General features: G+C 39.3%; 1 protein-coding gene across 1 annotated transcript; it reads right to left on the reverse strand.

Annotated features, from left to right (window-relative positions):
• Positions 1–2526: 2526 nt before the first annotated feature.
• Positions 2527–15638, reverse strand: ATP6AP1 (ATPase H+ transporting accessory protein 1). Its single transcript, XM_039365984.1, has 10 exons — positions 15502–15638; positions 13578–13704; positions 12709–12783; positions 10512–10705; positions 9127–9167; positions 8268–8353; positions 6993–7228; positions 5991–6038; positions 4025–4256; positions 2527–3674 (listed from the first exon to the last, which is right to left on the reverse strand). Exons 1-10 carry the CDS (start codon positions 15597–15599, stop codon positions 3465–3467), a joined length of 1347 nt encoding a protein of 448 aa, XP_039221918.1. The 5' UTR covers positions 15600–15638; the 3' UTR covers positions 2527–3464.
• Between the last annotated feature and the right edge of the window lie 514 nt (positions 15639–16152).

Below are 16152 nucleotides of genomic sequence, written 5' to 3' on the forward strand. Positions count from 1 at the left end.
CCAGAATTCCTGAGCCAGCCATGCTGGCTCAGGAATTCTGGGAGTTGAAGTCCACAAATCATAAAAGAGCCAAGGTTGCCTACCCCTGGTATATACACTCAAGCGTGTAATAAGTAAACATACAATAAGCGATAAGGAGAAAGAGGCCGAAAGGCATTTTATGCAAGGGATCTGTCAGTTCTAATGGTATTACTGACAGTGCTCTCAATAGGCAAAAATTAGATAAAATGATTGACTGGTCTTTTAACTCTTGGAATTCTAGGAGTTGATCTGCACTTCTTTCATTGTTAAGGCTGAGAAACGCTGTATTAGCGTTTAGCTTTACAGTGTTACAACAGATGCAGCCATTTCCTCTCTTGCTCATGGCACTATTTATGAAAATGCAAGGAAATGTCACTTCCCAATATCTTTTCAGCTACAGAGGTAGGAAGCATCTAATTCAAAGGCTTAGTATCTCCACTTTCCCATGAGAAATATAGTACAAAGCAGCACTTACATAATTTTGCATGATTAATTACAAGAGGATTTGAGACCCACAATAGCTTCAGGTATCATAATACTTTCTGTTAAATTCACTTAACATAAAACAAAAAATACTAGTTTTGCACTTTTATTCCCTGGGAAATCCTTATTAAAATTAAATAAGCATCCTTTTTTTCAATCCCCTTACTTTCTTAGTAACAACAACAATGTGAGGTACATAAGAAATGTACATGTTGTAATTTTCCATTTCTGCTAAAGGAATAGGCATATAGACACTTAGATATGGTATTTTTAGGAAAGGAGATGTAGTAAGCTGGAGGGATAGAGAAAAACTATATACAGACTTAAAGTATACTTTTAGAATAGTGCACGCTATTGTAGAATAGCATATAGCTTATGAATAACACATTCAATTTATATAAGGCTTATTCTTTATAAAAACTGCTTAAAGTTAGTATTTTAAAGTATAACTATGAACCAAAGTGCAGCCATGTTTAACCACAGAATGAACTGTTACACACATAGCTTCTAGATGAAAAGCAGGCATTCTTATAGAAAAACAAGAGAAGACATAAATCCTGTATAATTGCAATTATTCAGTATGGGTGGCAATTCACCTTGTAGATAGGGCTATACCTTGAGTTAGTAGGATGTTACAAATCATGTCACAGAAAAGGGAGTGAAGATAAGACAGAAACAAAAGGGGCATTTGATCTAATAATTGGAGGGTCTGGTAACTGTAACGATTGCTAGGCCCGTCAGAAAGCATGTAACTGGGTGAGCATATCAACTGGGCTCACTTTGGAAGGATGTGGCATGATGCACGGGACAGGATATAAAAACCTATGCAAAAATTGATTTAAGTGTAGACTCTGGGATTTGCCATTACCAAGAGTCCCACCGCTTTTGCAAAGCTTTAATAAAACTTGTTTTGTTTTCCAACACCCTTGGAGTTGAATTTTTATTCCTCACAGCAACTATGCACTTTTTATTTATTATAGAAATCCAGGAATGGGGATTCTTTTCTATTAAAAGTACAACATGAAAAATTCTCATTGCAGCAATACTACCTTCCTCAGCTACTACTATTATTACTTATCATCCTTGGCTGAGTAAATTGAGAGCATCCCCAAAACTTAGGCCAAGCTACCACAGATTACAATAGTACTGAATTATTATTAAAATGATAGGATATGTATATATATATTTGTAAGTGCCTTTACTTGTACAATAATTTGGCATATTTCTACAAGTTCCAGCAATCCATCATCCACTTTGTTTAAAGAGGATTTAAGAAACCAATTTTTCCCATTTCATATGAAACCCTGGTTCCCAGTATAGTTATAGTTCTATATACCGTAGTTACAAAGAAAGGTATCACTAAGTATCAATAATATACTGGCTACACAGAACTGTACTAAACAATGTGCTTTTAAGAGTGCCAAATCTAATTAGAATACTTTGAAATTATTCATGCATTGTTAAGTGTGATTTACTTGCAACATGTTTCAGGAAGTTTTTTATAACAGTGAAACATTTTAGCAAATGAAATGGATTCTCAAATGCAACTACTTCTGGAACTGGGGACTGGTAAGAGCAAACACATTGAAGATCCTTTTATTTTAACCACTGTCATAATTACTGATACGGGTAGATAATCTCACAAACTGGTGTCCACTCTTATCAATTTAGACTTATTGCAGCTTTTTATTAACCAAATAAAACCCATTTGAAAACTATGGATGTTCAATTGTTTTTCTTAAAATTGATTTTAATAAATACTAGCATATTAGTATTTATTAAGCCCTCAATTTAATTTTGAATAGTTAAATAAGTTTAACAAAATAAAGTTAAAATTAGTCTGTGAAAATGCTTTTATCATTGATACCTCATTTCAGTTTAGTCTTATTTTAAAGATTATACTTATACCTTTGATTCCACTATGTATGCATTTAATATTTTCTTGATTTTTAATTTTACGTTTTCTATAATGAAGTTCTATTAATCACTGATATGTGATTGATTTCATACCACAAAGTCTGCTGAGGAAAAGATTAATATTTATTGCGAATTAATCATTTGTAAAAATTGATTTTAAGCAGAGGGCTATTAAAATTAATCCAAGACTGCAAGTTGCTGTTTCCTGCCTTAAGATTTACTGAAAAATCAGTATGTCAGAATACAGATAGCAGCATTCATAACTAGCACTTACAACAGATTGTGGGAGTAAAGAAAGATAATATATTTGAATAGTAAACCATTTTTCCATGAATCCAACTAAAATTTAAGCTGTTTCAGAATCTGTTGTCCTTCATAGCTCACAAGGGCCTGCTACTTAATATTTAAAATGCATACTACACAGATTCAACTCTTTCTCCTTTATTTGCATTTTTCAAATTGCTGGAACAGCAAGTATGTCATGGGAGGGAAATCCCATCCAACCTGATCACAAGCAGCACAAAGTCCCAAATACTTGAGTTATCATAAACAAAACTAATCACAAGAACCACAAATAAATAAGGACAATGGGGAGAAAACTATTTGGAATACAGCAGTGTGGGTGCAAAAAGGGATCTCGGTAAGGCAAAGGGAGAAAAAAACATTCAAAATGAGAAAATGTACACCATTTTACATTACAAGGTAAGGTTATTTCTGTCCACTAGAAATGTAAAAGGGAATGGTTGTTTTCTTTGAGGAGATATAGCTTTAACAAACTTCAATGTAGAGATTCTCGTGTGCAAAAAACAGGATGTCCATCTCTACCCAGTATGGAAACAATACCTCTATTTACTTACAGCTTGTCTCCAGGAATATTAGATTGAGGGGAGAAAAACAAGGGGCTATACAAGGTAAAGACTCAGGACCACGTAGAATTTAATACATCAAGTTAGGGATTGGGATGATGACTGATGGAATAGGCAGAATAGTATACACAAGCTGGTCACTTTTTTTGATAAAATGAGATTCACGTGAACAGGCCACTATTCTGTCTGGGGCACAGAGATGGTAGGCCCCTTGGGGTCATCAAATCGGTCCATAGTCTTGAGGCTCATGATCATGTGGAGCCCATAGGTGAAGATAGCAACAAGAAGGAACGAAGTGAGCAAACCCATCCAAAGTCCAGGAGAAAAGAAACCAGCACAGTCACTAGCATCAGAAAATGTTTCATTTATCAGTTGGTAGCTTTGAATCTGCAAGGACAGAGAAATTGCATTAGTGTTGCAGGCTGGTTTAAATCTCCCTATACCTCGCTATATTCCCAACAGGATCTTAATAAATTCCATTACTACAGTATATAAAAGCAGTTCTAGCTCAGTGCCATTTACAGAGTCTACCAGAAGTCAGAGGATGTGGGAGATTGGCCTTGATCCCTGGCTGCCAATCAGAAAGCAACCAAAGCCCATTCTTCACAAAAATACCAGAGTAATTTATTAGAAAGAAAGGTGATTCATTGATAGAAGCACAAAATGAGATATTTCTGGAAAAGTCAGACAGCTTAGCTTTACAAAAGACTAGGGTTTTCTGTCACCACTCAGCATACCTGAAATCTCATGATTGTCAGTTTCCAGTTGGTGGCATTTCTGGGGACCAAGATGCCCCCCAAAGATGGTTCGCTGCTCACACAAGCACAGCTGAAGGAATAGTTGGTAGGGGCTGTGATATAGGTAGCATTGAAGACAGCAGGTAGTTCTCCAGGTCTGACCAGTTCCACCGTGTGGAGGACAAACCAATTCCGCTTAGAAACGGGGTAACTGGCATTTGTCATTTGAAATCTGCGATGTAGGAAGAGAGAGAAAACCAAAAGAGATGTGTGTGTGTGTGTGTGTGTGTGAGACACAGAAAGAGTGAGAGAGGGATGAAAAGAGGGAGGGAAAGAAAGGGAGGAGAAGAGAGAGAGAGAGAGCGTGCAAAAATACCCTGGATAGTTCTTAGTAACCATTGTAATCCTCTGGATCAAACTAGCCCAAAACTGTCTAGTAGTGGCAGGTTCCATATCGAATATAGATAACACGTGTCTTATATTCATTACAACACTTTGTCTCCCACTTTATATGGGATTTCTAAAAATGCCTTTAAATTTTCATCAAGCCTTAATACTACTGCTAAAAGAGAAAAGGTGGGCTGGCATGTTCCTGGGACTCAGGATCACATTTAATATTTGGGGAGTTGGTGTGTGTGTGAAAGGGCTCCAGTGGACAGTGTTGGCTCATATATGTGGACTGAAACAGGATGTTCTGATTTTTCTCCATTTTTTTTGCAGGACATTTAGCAGGAAGCACCATATTTTAGAAGCATTAGGTCTAGTTTAGTAAAGAGATTATTTCTGTATATTGCCCTTTCAAAACTGTACCGTGTTTTCCCCAAAATAAGCCCTATCCTGATTTTTAGGGGTGGATCTAATATAAGCCCTACCCCAAAAATAAGCCCGTCCACTCCGTCCCACCTCACTGCCGCAATGGGGTAGGAGAGCACGTGTCATGTCACTGCCACCACAATGAGGCAAGGCAGGTGGGGGAGAAGGTGGAGCTACCCAACGCGCCCTGCACCCGACTGAAAAAGTTCAGTCAGATCTTCCAACTCCTCGCAAAAAAAAACAAAAAAATCTCGTGAAGTTGGAAGGTCTGACTGAACATTTTTTAATCCCACAAACTTCGTTTCCCTGAAGCAGGAGAGAAACGCACCAGAGCTGGAAAGCAGCTTAGTGAAGAAATGCTTTCGGGAAGAGAGAGGAGTTGGGTAGTGGTGCACCAAACTCTACAGCAGCGCCGAGAGAAGCGGCAGAAAACAGGGCTGCCATTTCCAGAACAGAGAAGGGAGACATGGAGTGATGCTGTTGTGAGCGGCTGCAGAAGAAGGCCGGCAGCCACACAGGCTCCTGCTGGACAGGGTTGCTGGTGCCGCTGCCGTGAGGCGAGGCAGGTCTCACAAAAAATATAAGACATCTCCCGAAAATAAGACCTAATGCCTCTTTGGGAGGTAAAAATAAGACCGGGTCTTATTTTTGGGGAAACACGGCTAGGTAACCATGCCACCATTTGGCTACTGTAGTAAAAAGGGCCTTTAAAGAGGAAGACCTGAGCCAAGCTGAACTCCTGATCTCTACACAGTTTTCTTGGAAGTCACAGGGGTGGTTAAGAATAACTCAAGGGCTCTCTGTGTATGTGAAACCTCAGGGGCAAACCTAAGGAACAAGACTTCCTGTCTTAGAATACTAATAAAAAGACCCAGCTGAGCCCTTCAATACAAATTGTACCACAAGAAACAATGTTTTGTGCTTTAAAATGTCAGGCTTTAAACGTTGTGTTTTGTATGTGTTTTGTATGTGTATGTTTGTATGTGTATAATGGATCAATCTTTTTTTAAAAAATGTCAAATTTCAATTCTGCTGTAGATAGACAACAAACGTAGATACAGTGATTTAACTCCAAGATTGAAAAAGACAAGTAACAACTGGTAAAATATAGGCTGCTTTAAAAACAGAATCTCAGGAACTGTGCCAACTTTACCTGATTCTTAATTGTTTCCGATCTATATTTTCATATTTCAGTACTAATCTATGGAGAGAAAGCAGAATTCATTATAATTTATTTATATAACCAGTCCCAAACTATACACCCCCTCTTCATATTTACTAAAGACTTACATAATGTTTAGTAAGTGCTGGGCAAGCTTGAAGTATGATTCTAATATAGGTAGTGCTTGATTTATGACCACAATGGAGCCTGGAATTTTAGTCATAAGTTGTTGTGGTTGTATCAAACCACGTGTCCAGATTTGATTTTACAACCATTTTTATGAAAGTGGTCATTAAGCAAACCATGAAGTTAAGTGAATCAATGGTATTTTTGCATTTTCTGATGGAAAATGGAAAAAATATTAACAATTGCAGTCACATGACTGTGGGATTTTTGCAATCAATTGTAAATGCGAATGTGGCCAAGCACCCAATATGCAATCAGGTGATCACAGGGTGGGATGTGGTGAAGTGTGGCAGTCTAACTTTGAGGATGGTTCATGAGTAGCTTTTTAAAAGTCAATTGTAACTTGGATCATTAAACAATTAGTCATAAGTCAAGGACTACCCATGTGCCAATTTAGAATTTGGCATGACACACAAAAATCCCAGAGATTATTTCCCCCAATTTTGTGTGTGTGTGTTTAAATTTGATTCATAATCTGTAAAATTTGAGAAACCTGCAGGCAAAATGCAGGCAGTTCTTGATGTGAGGCAAAATGGAGCTATCCTAATGATATAGAAAAGCCAGAATTCAGGATCCTTCACACCCCCTAACTAGCAGAAGCACAGTCACATCAAATATTTACAGACTGACATGCCAGCTTGAATGATTCAAAGATGAATCCCATTATTTATAAAAGTGCACCCAACTTCCTCCTCCAACTCATGGCAGCCAGCAACTTCTCACCCCACCTATCCACACTTTCTTCACCAACTCATAATATCCCATCATCAGCCTGCCACCACCCTCATAGCCCTTACCCCAACTTACTCAGAAAAACTGGAATTCCATTTAGACTCCTGCACATCAACCACAGCACTAGGCCCAAAGGTTAAATTAGTTAGGTCAAATAGTGTCTTGTTGATGGTCACTGATAAATTGCTGGCCCAAAAGAGTATCCTTGGGATTCCATCTGTGGGGTAACGAACGGGTGCAAATACTGTCTCCTTCTGAAGCAGCTGTCTCCCTAGCTTCTCTGGAGCCACATCAGAAACATCCCGGAGAACCTGGAGGGGAATTTTCCCTTCTTCATACGCTGTATCACACAATCAGCATTTCCCCGAATTACAAACAGAATTATAATACCACACATAAAAAACCCCCACCAAAAGTCACCTTATCAGAGAGTGGAGAGGAAAAAATAAAGATGGACAGAATGCAACAGGGCAGAAAAGACTAAGATTAATGTTTGGGTTTACAGACAAGGATAAAGTTCCCTCTGTTCTCCAATACTAGCCCTCCAAAAGTTGCTATCGAAGTATAATTTTTATAGCAACAGCAAGGAACAAATGATCAAATATATGAGGAGTAATTATATTTCATTATTGCCACTGAATCTAAATGAATTTTTAAATTGATTTTACTTGGCTCACTCCTTATAGCACAAGTTCTGGAGCACCAGTAAGAGGTCACATGGAGCTCTCAGCTGCATAAGACTTTGGTTTAGGTACCTCTGAAAGGGTTGCTTTAGAGAACCAGATTGGTGCAATGGTTTAGGAGCTGGGCTAGAAACAGGAGACCACATTCTCATCCGGTATTAAGCACAGATGACTTTGGATTAGTCCCTCTCTCTCTCAGTCCAATCTACCTCACAGTGTTATCAGTGTGAGGAAAACAAGAGGGAACATTATGTAGCTTGAATTGCATATAATAAAGGCATGGAATAAAGCTGATAAGCAGGTAAATAAATGCTCCCAGACATCCACACAGACATTCATTTTCTGGAAATTTTGCTTTGGCAGAATCCAATTTAACTCAGTCTCTCTTATTGCTAATGCTTTTAACAAAAAGATTAATATTTTTTTAAAGAGTCTGAAATGCTTTTTTGTTGTCTTCCTCCTCATTTCACCATTTCTTTGTGCATAATTTAATTATCACTGTTTTACTTTTCTTTAATATTTGTAATGTGAACCATGTGCCTATTATCAAGCTGTCTCAGACTCAAAAGTAGCTAATTAATGTGGCATTCAGACAACGCTATATTCCCAGGAACGGGGAGAGGAGAGCAAAAAGAAAAACTACAGGGCAATCAGAAGGACCACGTACCCTGGAAGGCCGTAGAGCAGTCAGGATAGCTGTGTAGGGAATATCTTCTGACTGAAGAGCGCTCAAAACCTGCCCCAGGATCTCATCTGCAAGAAGACATCTTGTTAAAAGAAAAAAGTGGCCTCAGTGCCTCTAGCCTAAAGACTAAAGCCCAGGCATGAATAAACAGCCTCAGGCAAGCAGCACTTCTTGCCATCTCTGAATCTGACCCAGCCTGCATGCCTACTTCACTTAAGGCTGCTGCTGTCCCTTGTCAGTAACAACTTGCCTTGATTCTGTCATTTGTATAAGCTAGTCTGTACGGCAAAAAGCAAACTGCTATAAGAGTGCCATACAGCTGGCTACCATAAACTAAACACAGGTAGTCCTTGACTTACAACCATAATTAGGACCAGAACTTTTGTTGCCAAGCAAGATGGTTGTTAAGTGAATTGTGGACAATTTTACAACCTGTTGCGCCACAGTTGTTAAGCAAATTGCTGCAGCTGTGTGAATCACATGGTTGTTAAGCGAACCTGGCTTCCCCATGGACTCTGCTTGTTGGAAGCCAGCTGAGAAATCGCAAATGGATGTGAGCACATGAACCCAAGAGGCTGCAACCATTGTTAATTACATGCTGGTTGCCAAGCACCTGAATTTTGATTGTGTACTGTGGGGATGCTGCGACGGTCATAAATACGAGGCCATTGTAACTTTGAACGGTTGCTAAACAAATGGATGTTGGTCAAGAATACCTCTGTGAGCTGATCTTAAAACCAGAATCCCACATCAAGACATTTCAAGCAGATCAGCTTTGCAGGCCCACCCAAAATGCCTTCATTCTTCCCCAGTGGATTAAGGTTTTCAAGCTGTTGCTCACCATTGCTGGTCAAAACTTCCTTCGGGGCCATAAGACTAGAGCTGGAGAAGAAAGAGGAGAGAGAGGAAGAGAGAGATTACAGCTTAACAAAAAAAGTCTCCAGCCTCCCTTTCTGTGACTCTAGATTCTTCCATTTTACAGGTAGTCAACTTAGAACAGTTCATTTAGTGACCATTTGAAGTTACAACGGAACTGAAAAAAGTGACATATGGACCATTTTTCACACTTCTGGCCATTGCAGCGTCCCCCGTGGGCACATGATTTACATTTGGATGCTTGACAACTGGTTCATATTTAAGATGGCTGCAGTGTCCCGGGGGTCCTGCGATCACCTTTTGTGACCTTCTGACAAGCAAGATCAATGGGAATGTCAGATTCACTAAACCACGTTGCAGTTAACAACTGCAACGATTCATTTAGCAAATGTGCCCCCCCCCCAAAAAACCCGGGGCAAAACTCACAACAAATTTCTCACTTAGCAACATAAATATGGGTCTCCATTGTGGCCATAAGTCGAGGACTACCAGTACTTATCAATGATACTCTCCTGTAGTTAGAGGGAGAAAGTCTGGCCTAGATTTCCAGGAGCCGCATTGCTTCTCACTACCTCATGTGGAAGGGAGTCCAGCTCAACCTTCTGAGACTGTGCAGTGGAGGGCGATTGAAAAACCTGAAGGCAGTGCAACATGCATGTGTCCCGATAGGTATGGGGAAGAAAGCAAGGGGAAAAGTACTAAAGGTAAACTACCAAGATAAGCTACACAGAGGGGGGAAATAGGAACTGCAGAGTAAGTTGGAGAAGTTGATTTTGGGGGGAAATGAATGCTATAAACTGGATCCACAAGAGCAAGAAATGATAATAGATTATCTCAGTGTTAACATGTAATGATCAATAGGAAGTTGTTTCTCATGTAAAGGATTGGAAAACTGACTGGAGGGAAGGTATGAGAGAGTCATTAGAGAAATTACACAGGGATAGAGGGAAGAATGAGAAAGAAATTCAAACTAATCCAGCCTTGGGTTAGTATAAGATGGAACAGAGAAAAACTTGGACACGCTTTCAAGATCGTCAGCCTCTGAAGTAGGCCATGTCAAAAAGCAGGCAAAGCAGGGATTCCAGAATTAATCTTTATTAATTCCTGAATCCCCAATTTCATACTAAACAAAATCAAGGCGGGTTTATTTTGAGCTTATTTCTCCCGCTTTCCTTTTTCCCAGGAATGAGTAGCCTTAATCTTTCATGCCTTCCCAAAAGAGGTCAATGTATCCCTTTATCACCTACAGCCCTGCGGATGCACCCTACAATATCTGCGTGCACATATGCACAAGAGGGAGGATATTGCAGTCCTAATAACAAAAAAAGGACCACAAGACTGAGTACCTACCCAGTGGTATAAGGCAACCGCACCATCAGTAAGGCAGGAACGCTGGCATTGAGTCGCAGCTCCTGCAGAGTGTTCTGGTCCACGTGAAGAGGTGAAATGCCCAGTTTGGCCTTCAAAAAGGCAGGCACAGCACCAGCTGCAAACCAGTCGACAGAAGGAAGCACTAAGGAAGAGGGAGCTGTTCCTAAGGCATTCTGATGGGAAGGAATGAAACAGTCAGATCTATACCAACAGGGTGTCCCAAAATATGTTGTTAATAAAAGGACTGGCACGTTTTCATTATCACTGTCCATCTTTTAGTGCTATAATATTTTGCTTTTCAACAGCTACTGACCGCATCTCCATCCAAGCCATGGGCAGAGTTTACTTTAATATTCAGCATTCTGGTCTAATAGTTCAACATTACAGGTAGTCCTTGACTTACAACTGGTGGCTTAGTGACCATTTGAAATTACAATGGACCCAGAAAAGAAGACCTATGATCTGGATTCAAAGTCAAAACCCCTCATGGTCACATGACCAAACTTCGGAAGCTTGGCAACAGGACTGCATTTACTGCCGTTTGTAGCATCCCGTGATCACATGACCACATTTTATGACGGTTTTTCCAAACCTGGCCATTACTTCTGGGTTTTGTCAAAACATGTCCCATAGCAAATAATGGGTTCATTTAATGACCATGTTTATGACTGCCACAGAAAAGAACATAAAATAAGGTTGGTTAAGTAACCATGGGCAGGCTCCATCGCAGTTATAACTATGTGTACCATAGATAAGTTCTGAGAAAAACATGTAATTTCAGGATTAAGAATTAAATGCAGATTAATAGTCAGGGACCAAATGCATCTTTCCCAAAATTCAATATGTTTCCCATAGCCCATTTTTCATTTATCACCAATATCTGGCAAGAAATCACACCAGTAATTTTCAGTTACCAACTGTCTAATCAGTCTATTGTTGCATGAATGGGTTAGGGCAGGGGTAGGAAAAGAAATGATAAAATGAAACATTTAGAATCTTTTAAAGCTTCCATTTGTAATTTACAGTTTGAAATAAATAGCATTGGTATTAAAGTACAGGACTTTCATTTATCATTGTATATTCCAGCTTATTTATGTGAACTCATATGTGGAAAACTGATGATTACTTTTAAATGATTCTGAATGTCATATAAAGGAAAATTGAATAGTAGATAGGAAACAGCCCCTTATTGAGCCTAAATCTGAATATCTTCAACTCCCCTTTTTAAGTGACATAAAGAGACCTTACCCATTCACTAGGCTGAATACGTAATTAGATTTTAAGGCTATGGCTAGAATTCTAATCAAATCTGAATGTTATTTCTTTTCCTTCCTAGAAGCTCAAGACTGCTGGGGAAACTTTTCTCTCTCTCCAACTGACATTTTCTCACAGACATCGTTTGTTACAAGATTAGCTTGAGAGAGTTTGCAAGCTATACAACTGAGAGAGAATGTGAATGCAGTTCTCAGGAGATCCTAATCAAACATACTTAAAATAAAACACACCAGTGATCCTGCTGCTTTTCATTAAACAAAACCCCACAACGGCTTCTCTTTCTTTTTCATTTTATTTAATACAGCAGAATGACCTATTTTTCTGGCTTCCAGTCTCTTGCTGCCACATGTTTAAGAAACAAGAAGCCACGCCAGCTTATAGTACAAGGAAAAGAAAAGAAATTGTAATTGGACAAATGGAAATTTTAATTCTATGACTGTATTTTAAGATCCTCTTTTTACTACTTCTTTGAAGTAGTAGCCCAATGGAAAAACAGTCATAATGAAAACTGAGTTCCGGGAGCTCCATTCAGACTGCAGATGGAAAGGCTAAATTTCCATCCTGAACTAATTAAACAAATGCATTGTATTTGAAGGAGTCCAACTAACGCAGCCAAATATATGTTAATTTTCAAGTTGATTTTATCTCACTCATGAGATTTATGACACTACATAAATGAAATAATTAGCATAACTTGATATAATTTAAGATTTAACAGACCTTCAGGAGCAATCGATTCCCCTTCCTCCAAACAGTACATTAAATGAAGGTTTCACTCTTGCGCTCTGTGTTTACACATATGCATATACATACCCAGATATGTTGATGTACACAAATACATGCACAGAAAGAAAAATAGGTGATGCAGCATAATTTATAATTCCCAATTATTCTCGCTCACCTCCAGATTGGGGAAGGCGCTATCTGGCTTATTTCCAAATACTCCACCATACACTGTGAAATCCTCAATGCTGAGCTGTAAGGGAAGACAAATTCTCTCAGTAGCATTTTAAACATTTTATATTTTGACAGGAAGCCATCTTAGTTTTAGTTCAAACCTACAGACCAGATCAAAAGAAAAAATGGGCAAAAGGAGCTTTCAACAGAAGCCGCTGCTCCAGTTTAGGGAGAAGCTGCATTATTATTATTTTATCATGTTAACATGGGAGTGAAAAATAAATACCCCATCCTACAAGTAGGATCAGTAAGCACTGGCTAACAAAGATCCTGATAAATGTAGTGAAGAAGTGATTGAATATCACAAGGTTCCCAGTAAACATGACTAAGCCAAAGAAGCTTCCTTTTATTGCCATGTGTACTCTCAAGAAACAGGAAGCATTTTTTTTCCCCCATATACACTGAATCCCCAAAAGAACAAAAATCAGTATTTGGACAATGAAATCTATAGAATTATTAACTACTTGTAAAAAGGTTATTTCCAAAAGATTTTTACGCTCTCATAGGTTATAATAAAAAATATTTAAGAGTCTACATCAGTGGTTCTCAACCTGTGGGTTGGGACCCCATTTGGGGTCGAACGACCATTTCACGGGGGTCGCCAAACCACGCTGTCCGCCATTTTTTCCCTTTTCCCTAGCTGTCCTACTCCCTCTTATTGGTGGCCACACCCATTTGGGGGTCACCACAACATGGGGAACTGTATTATGGGGTCACGGCATTAGAAAGGTTGAGAACCACTGGTCTACATGAACAGGTCAGCATGCAACCACTGACATAAATATAATGAAGAAGCCTGTCACCATAACTTACTTTCTCCTGAAGGAACAGCAATACATTGTGAGGGCCACTGTCTACTACTGAGTCCAGTAAAGATGCAAGCTGGGCTTCTGTCACCACATGACCCTCATGTGGAGCTGCCAAAGGGGACCATAAGGAGCTGTGCTCACAAGACAGAGGAGGGGGGGGGAGTCAAAAGGAGAAAAGCTAAATTTTCTTTCACAGAAGCTTTTATCTTTATCTTATAATATCACAGTCTTTTCCAGCCTGATGTCTTCATGTGTACAGGACTTCAATTCCCACAAACCCCAGACAGCCTACTGGCAGGATGTTACAAATACCAATGGTCAACATGTTCAGATCACATCAGTTTAGGGAATGATGCTGAAACAGATAGAACATGCAGGATTAAAATTAGCATTTCGCTCACCACACAAGCCAAAAAGAAAAGCTCTATGAGCTTTTAGGTTCCATATTTGGCCACTGCTCAGTTTCTACAACTTCTGCATATCAACAGGCTTAAGTCCATCTACAATTCCGTATCTGCTCATTAAGAAAATTCCTCTAGCTTGAATTGCAAAAACATTAAGATGAGAATGCTTAGCAGCCTTGATAAAAGACCAAAATAATACATTACTATATCTTTTACGTACAGCCAAGTTTTATTCTAAAAAGTCTTTTGAGGGAGAAGAGAATTTCATGCCAACACATTCTCATAGAATTTCTAAAATATAGTGGCACCTAAGTTGTCAAAGTCTCAAAAATATTATTTAAAACTATTGAAGTGGAGTAAATAAAAATCCCATCCCATCATATTCTTATTCTCATTCCATTACAAAATAATTTTCATACAAATAAACATATTATTCCAAAAAATACATTCTTACTCTGTTTAAAATATATATTCTAATAAACACAAATTTTCAACTCTAAATCTTAATCCTTAAATCAATCCATATTTCTCAAAACCTTTTTAATCCATTACATATAATTTTAAATTTCTCTTTTTAGTCTTATTCTGGCTTTTTTTATGCCAAGCCGGTTTCCATAACAAAGCCTCTATTTCAGTAAATAGATCTCCCATTATTGCTTGTAATGTCATTTGGGTCAGTAAAAGACCTCCCAAGCTCTTCTAATAAGAGGGTGCGATATCCTTTTTTTGTACACTGTAACAGAGATGCAAAAAATCCTATGGCTCTTGAAAAGTCCACCTTGAAGTATTAAACTTTATTGATTGCTTTGGAGAAAAAAAACTATTATATGTAAATTAAATACTATGTCCATGCAATGTCAAAAATGTCATCTTGGCACCTTGGAACTAAGACATAATTTGTAGCGATACTTTTGCTAAAAGTTATAATCTCCTTGGTAGAAACTAGTAATACCACAAAAAACTAAGCTATTCATTATCTCAGTTTCCCTTAACACAATAGTACCCCCAAAACTCTTTTTTTCACCCTATACTAATAACACACATCTCAAGAGCTCAAAAATCTGAAGCACAGCGCAGATCAAAGAGCTGTATTTCACAATGTTCTTCCAGGTCCATATAGCAAAAGGGGGATTTCTTATTGTCCCCCAAAATAGTATCATGAGCCAGAATAGCTAATGGCTGGAATAATCTGCGATCATGAGACCATCTCATAGGTTTCCCACAATTGCACACGCAGTATAACTGCAACAAATCGAGACTCGTCTCGAGATAAGGGCGGGATACAAATACCTGCAATTGCAGCATTGGTGGTTTGCATCTCAGGAATAAGAGGTTTAAAACATCCAGAGCCGTAAGGTGTGGATAAAGGGAGCGATCCAGAGGAACAAAAACAAAAATAAAGACTCGGGTGGCTATCCACGCAAAGCAAGCTCCAATACATCCCTTCGGCCGCCTCGATCCCCCGTGACTCTAATCCCTGTGACCTCAAATTACCCACGTAGAATATTTCAGAGTCCCACATACCTGTGACTCGACCAAGCGAGCAAGGGCACCTGCCCCGTGTGCGCGGCCGCCAGCCCCAGGCTCAGCAGCAAAAACACAGCAACCCACCGCAACGCCATCTTCCTTCCTGTTCCCTTCCGTGGATAGTTCTTCTCCTGCTTTCCCGGCCCGCTGCAGCCAATCAGAACCCTGAAGGGCGTTACCGGCCTTAGGGGAACATCCATTTAGAGGACGAGGCGGGACCATCGAGAGCCAATAGGGATTTTTTTTTATGCTGCCCGCCGCTTCCTTTCCCGGAATGGGAAGCCTCTGCCCGGTTCAGCAAAACTCGATTTTGCCTGTTTAAATCCGTAATCGCTTTGAAGCCTGGTCAGAGTGATGATTATTTTTTATTTTTTAATAAATAACGACCAGCGGCACGAAAGTGGCTTCCACCCAAAAAGACTAACTCTGGGACTTCCTCCAAGATAAAACACTGCAGACTATGCAACACGGTCTTGCGCCCAGGCAGGACCGGTGGAGAATTTTGTACTCGTGAGAAACCAGAGGCAACTGGAAGAGTTGAAGAAGCTTCTTGGATGAGAAGGGAAATGTCTTCAAAGAAAAACAAAGTCCAATTGCCTCTTGAAAAAGCACCGTTGGGGCAACCATGAACTGGATGACTGAGAATCT

Source organism: Crotalus tigris, unplaced genomic scaffold (genome assembly GCF_016545835.1).
Source record: "Crotalus tigris isolate CLP2741 ecotype Arizona unplaced genomic scaffold, ASM1654583v1 scf7180000020218.1340706, whole genome shotgun sequence".
NCBI classification, from domain to species: Eukaryota; Metazoa; Chordata; class Lepidosauria; order Squamata; family Viperidae; genus Crotalus; species Crotalus tigris.

Excerpts from the sequence above, each read along its gene's own strand:
- ATP6AP1 (XM_039365984.1), bottom strand. The coding sequence starts at position 15,599 with ATGGCGTTGCGGTGGGTTGCTGTGTTTTTGCTGCTGAGCCTGGGGCTG. Across the intron at positions 13,705-15,501 it reads CTCGCTTGGTCGAGTCACAG|CTCCTTATGGTCCCCTTTGG; the intron begins GTATGTGGGACT and ends TTGTGAGCACAG. Across the intron at positions 12,784-13,577 it reads TGCTGTTCCTTCAGGAGAAA|CTCAGCATTGAGGATTTCAC; the intron begins GTAAGTTATGGT and ends CTTCCCTTACAG.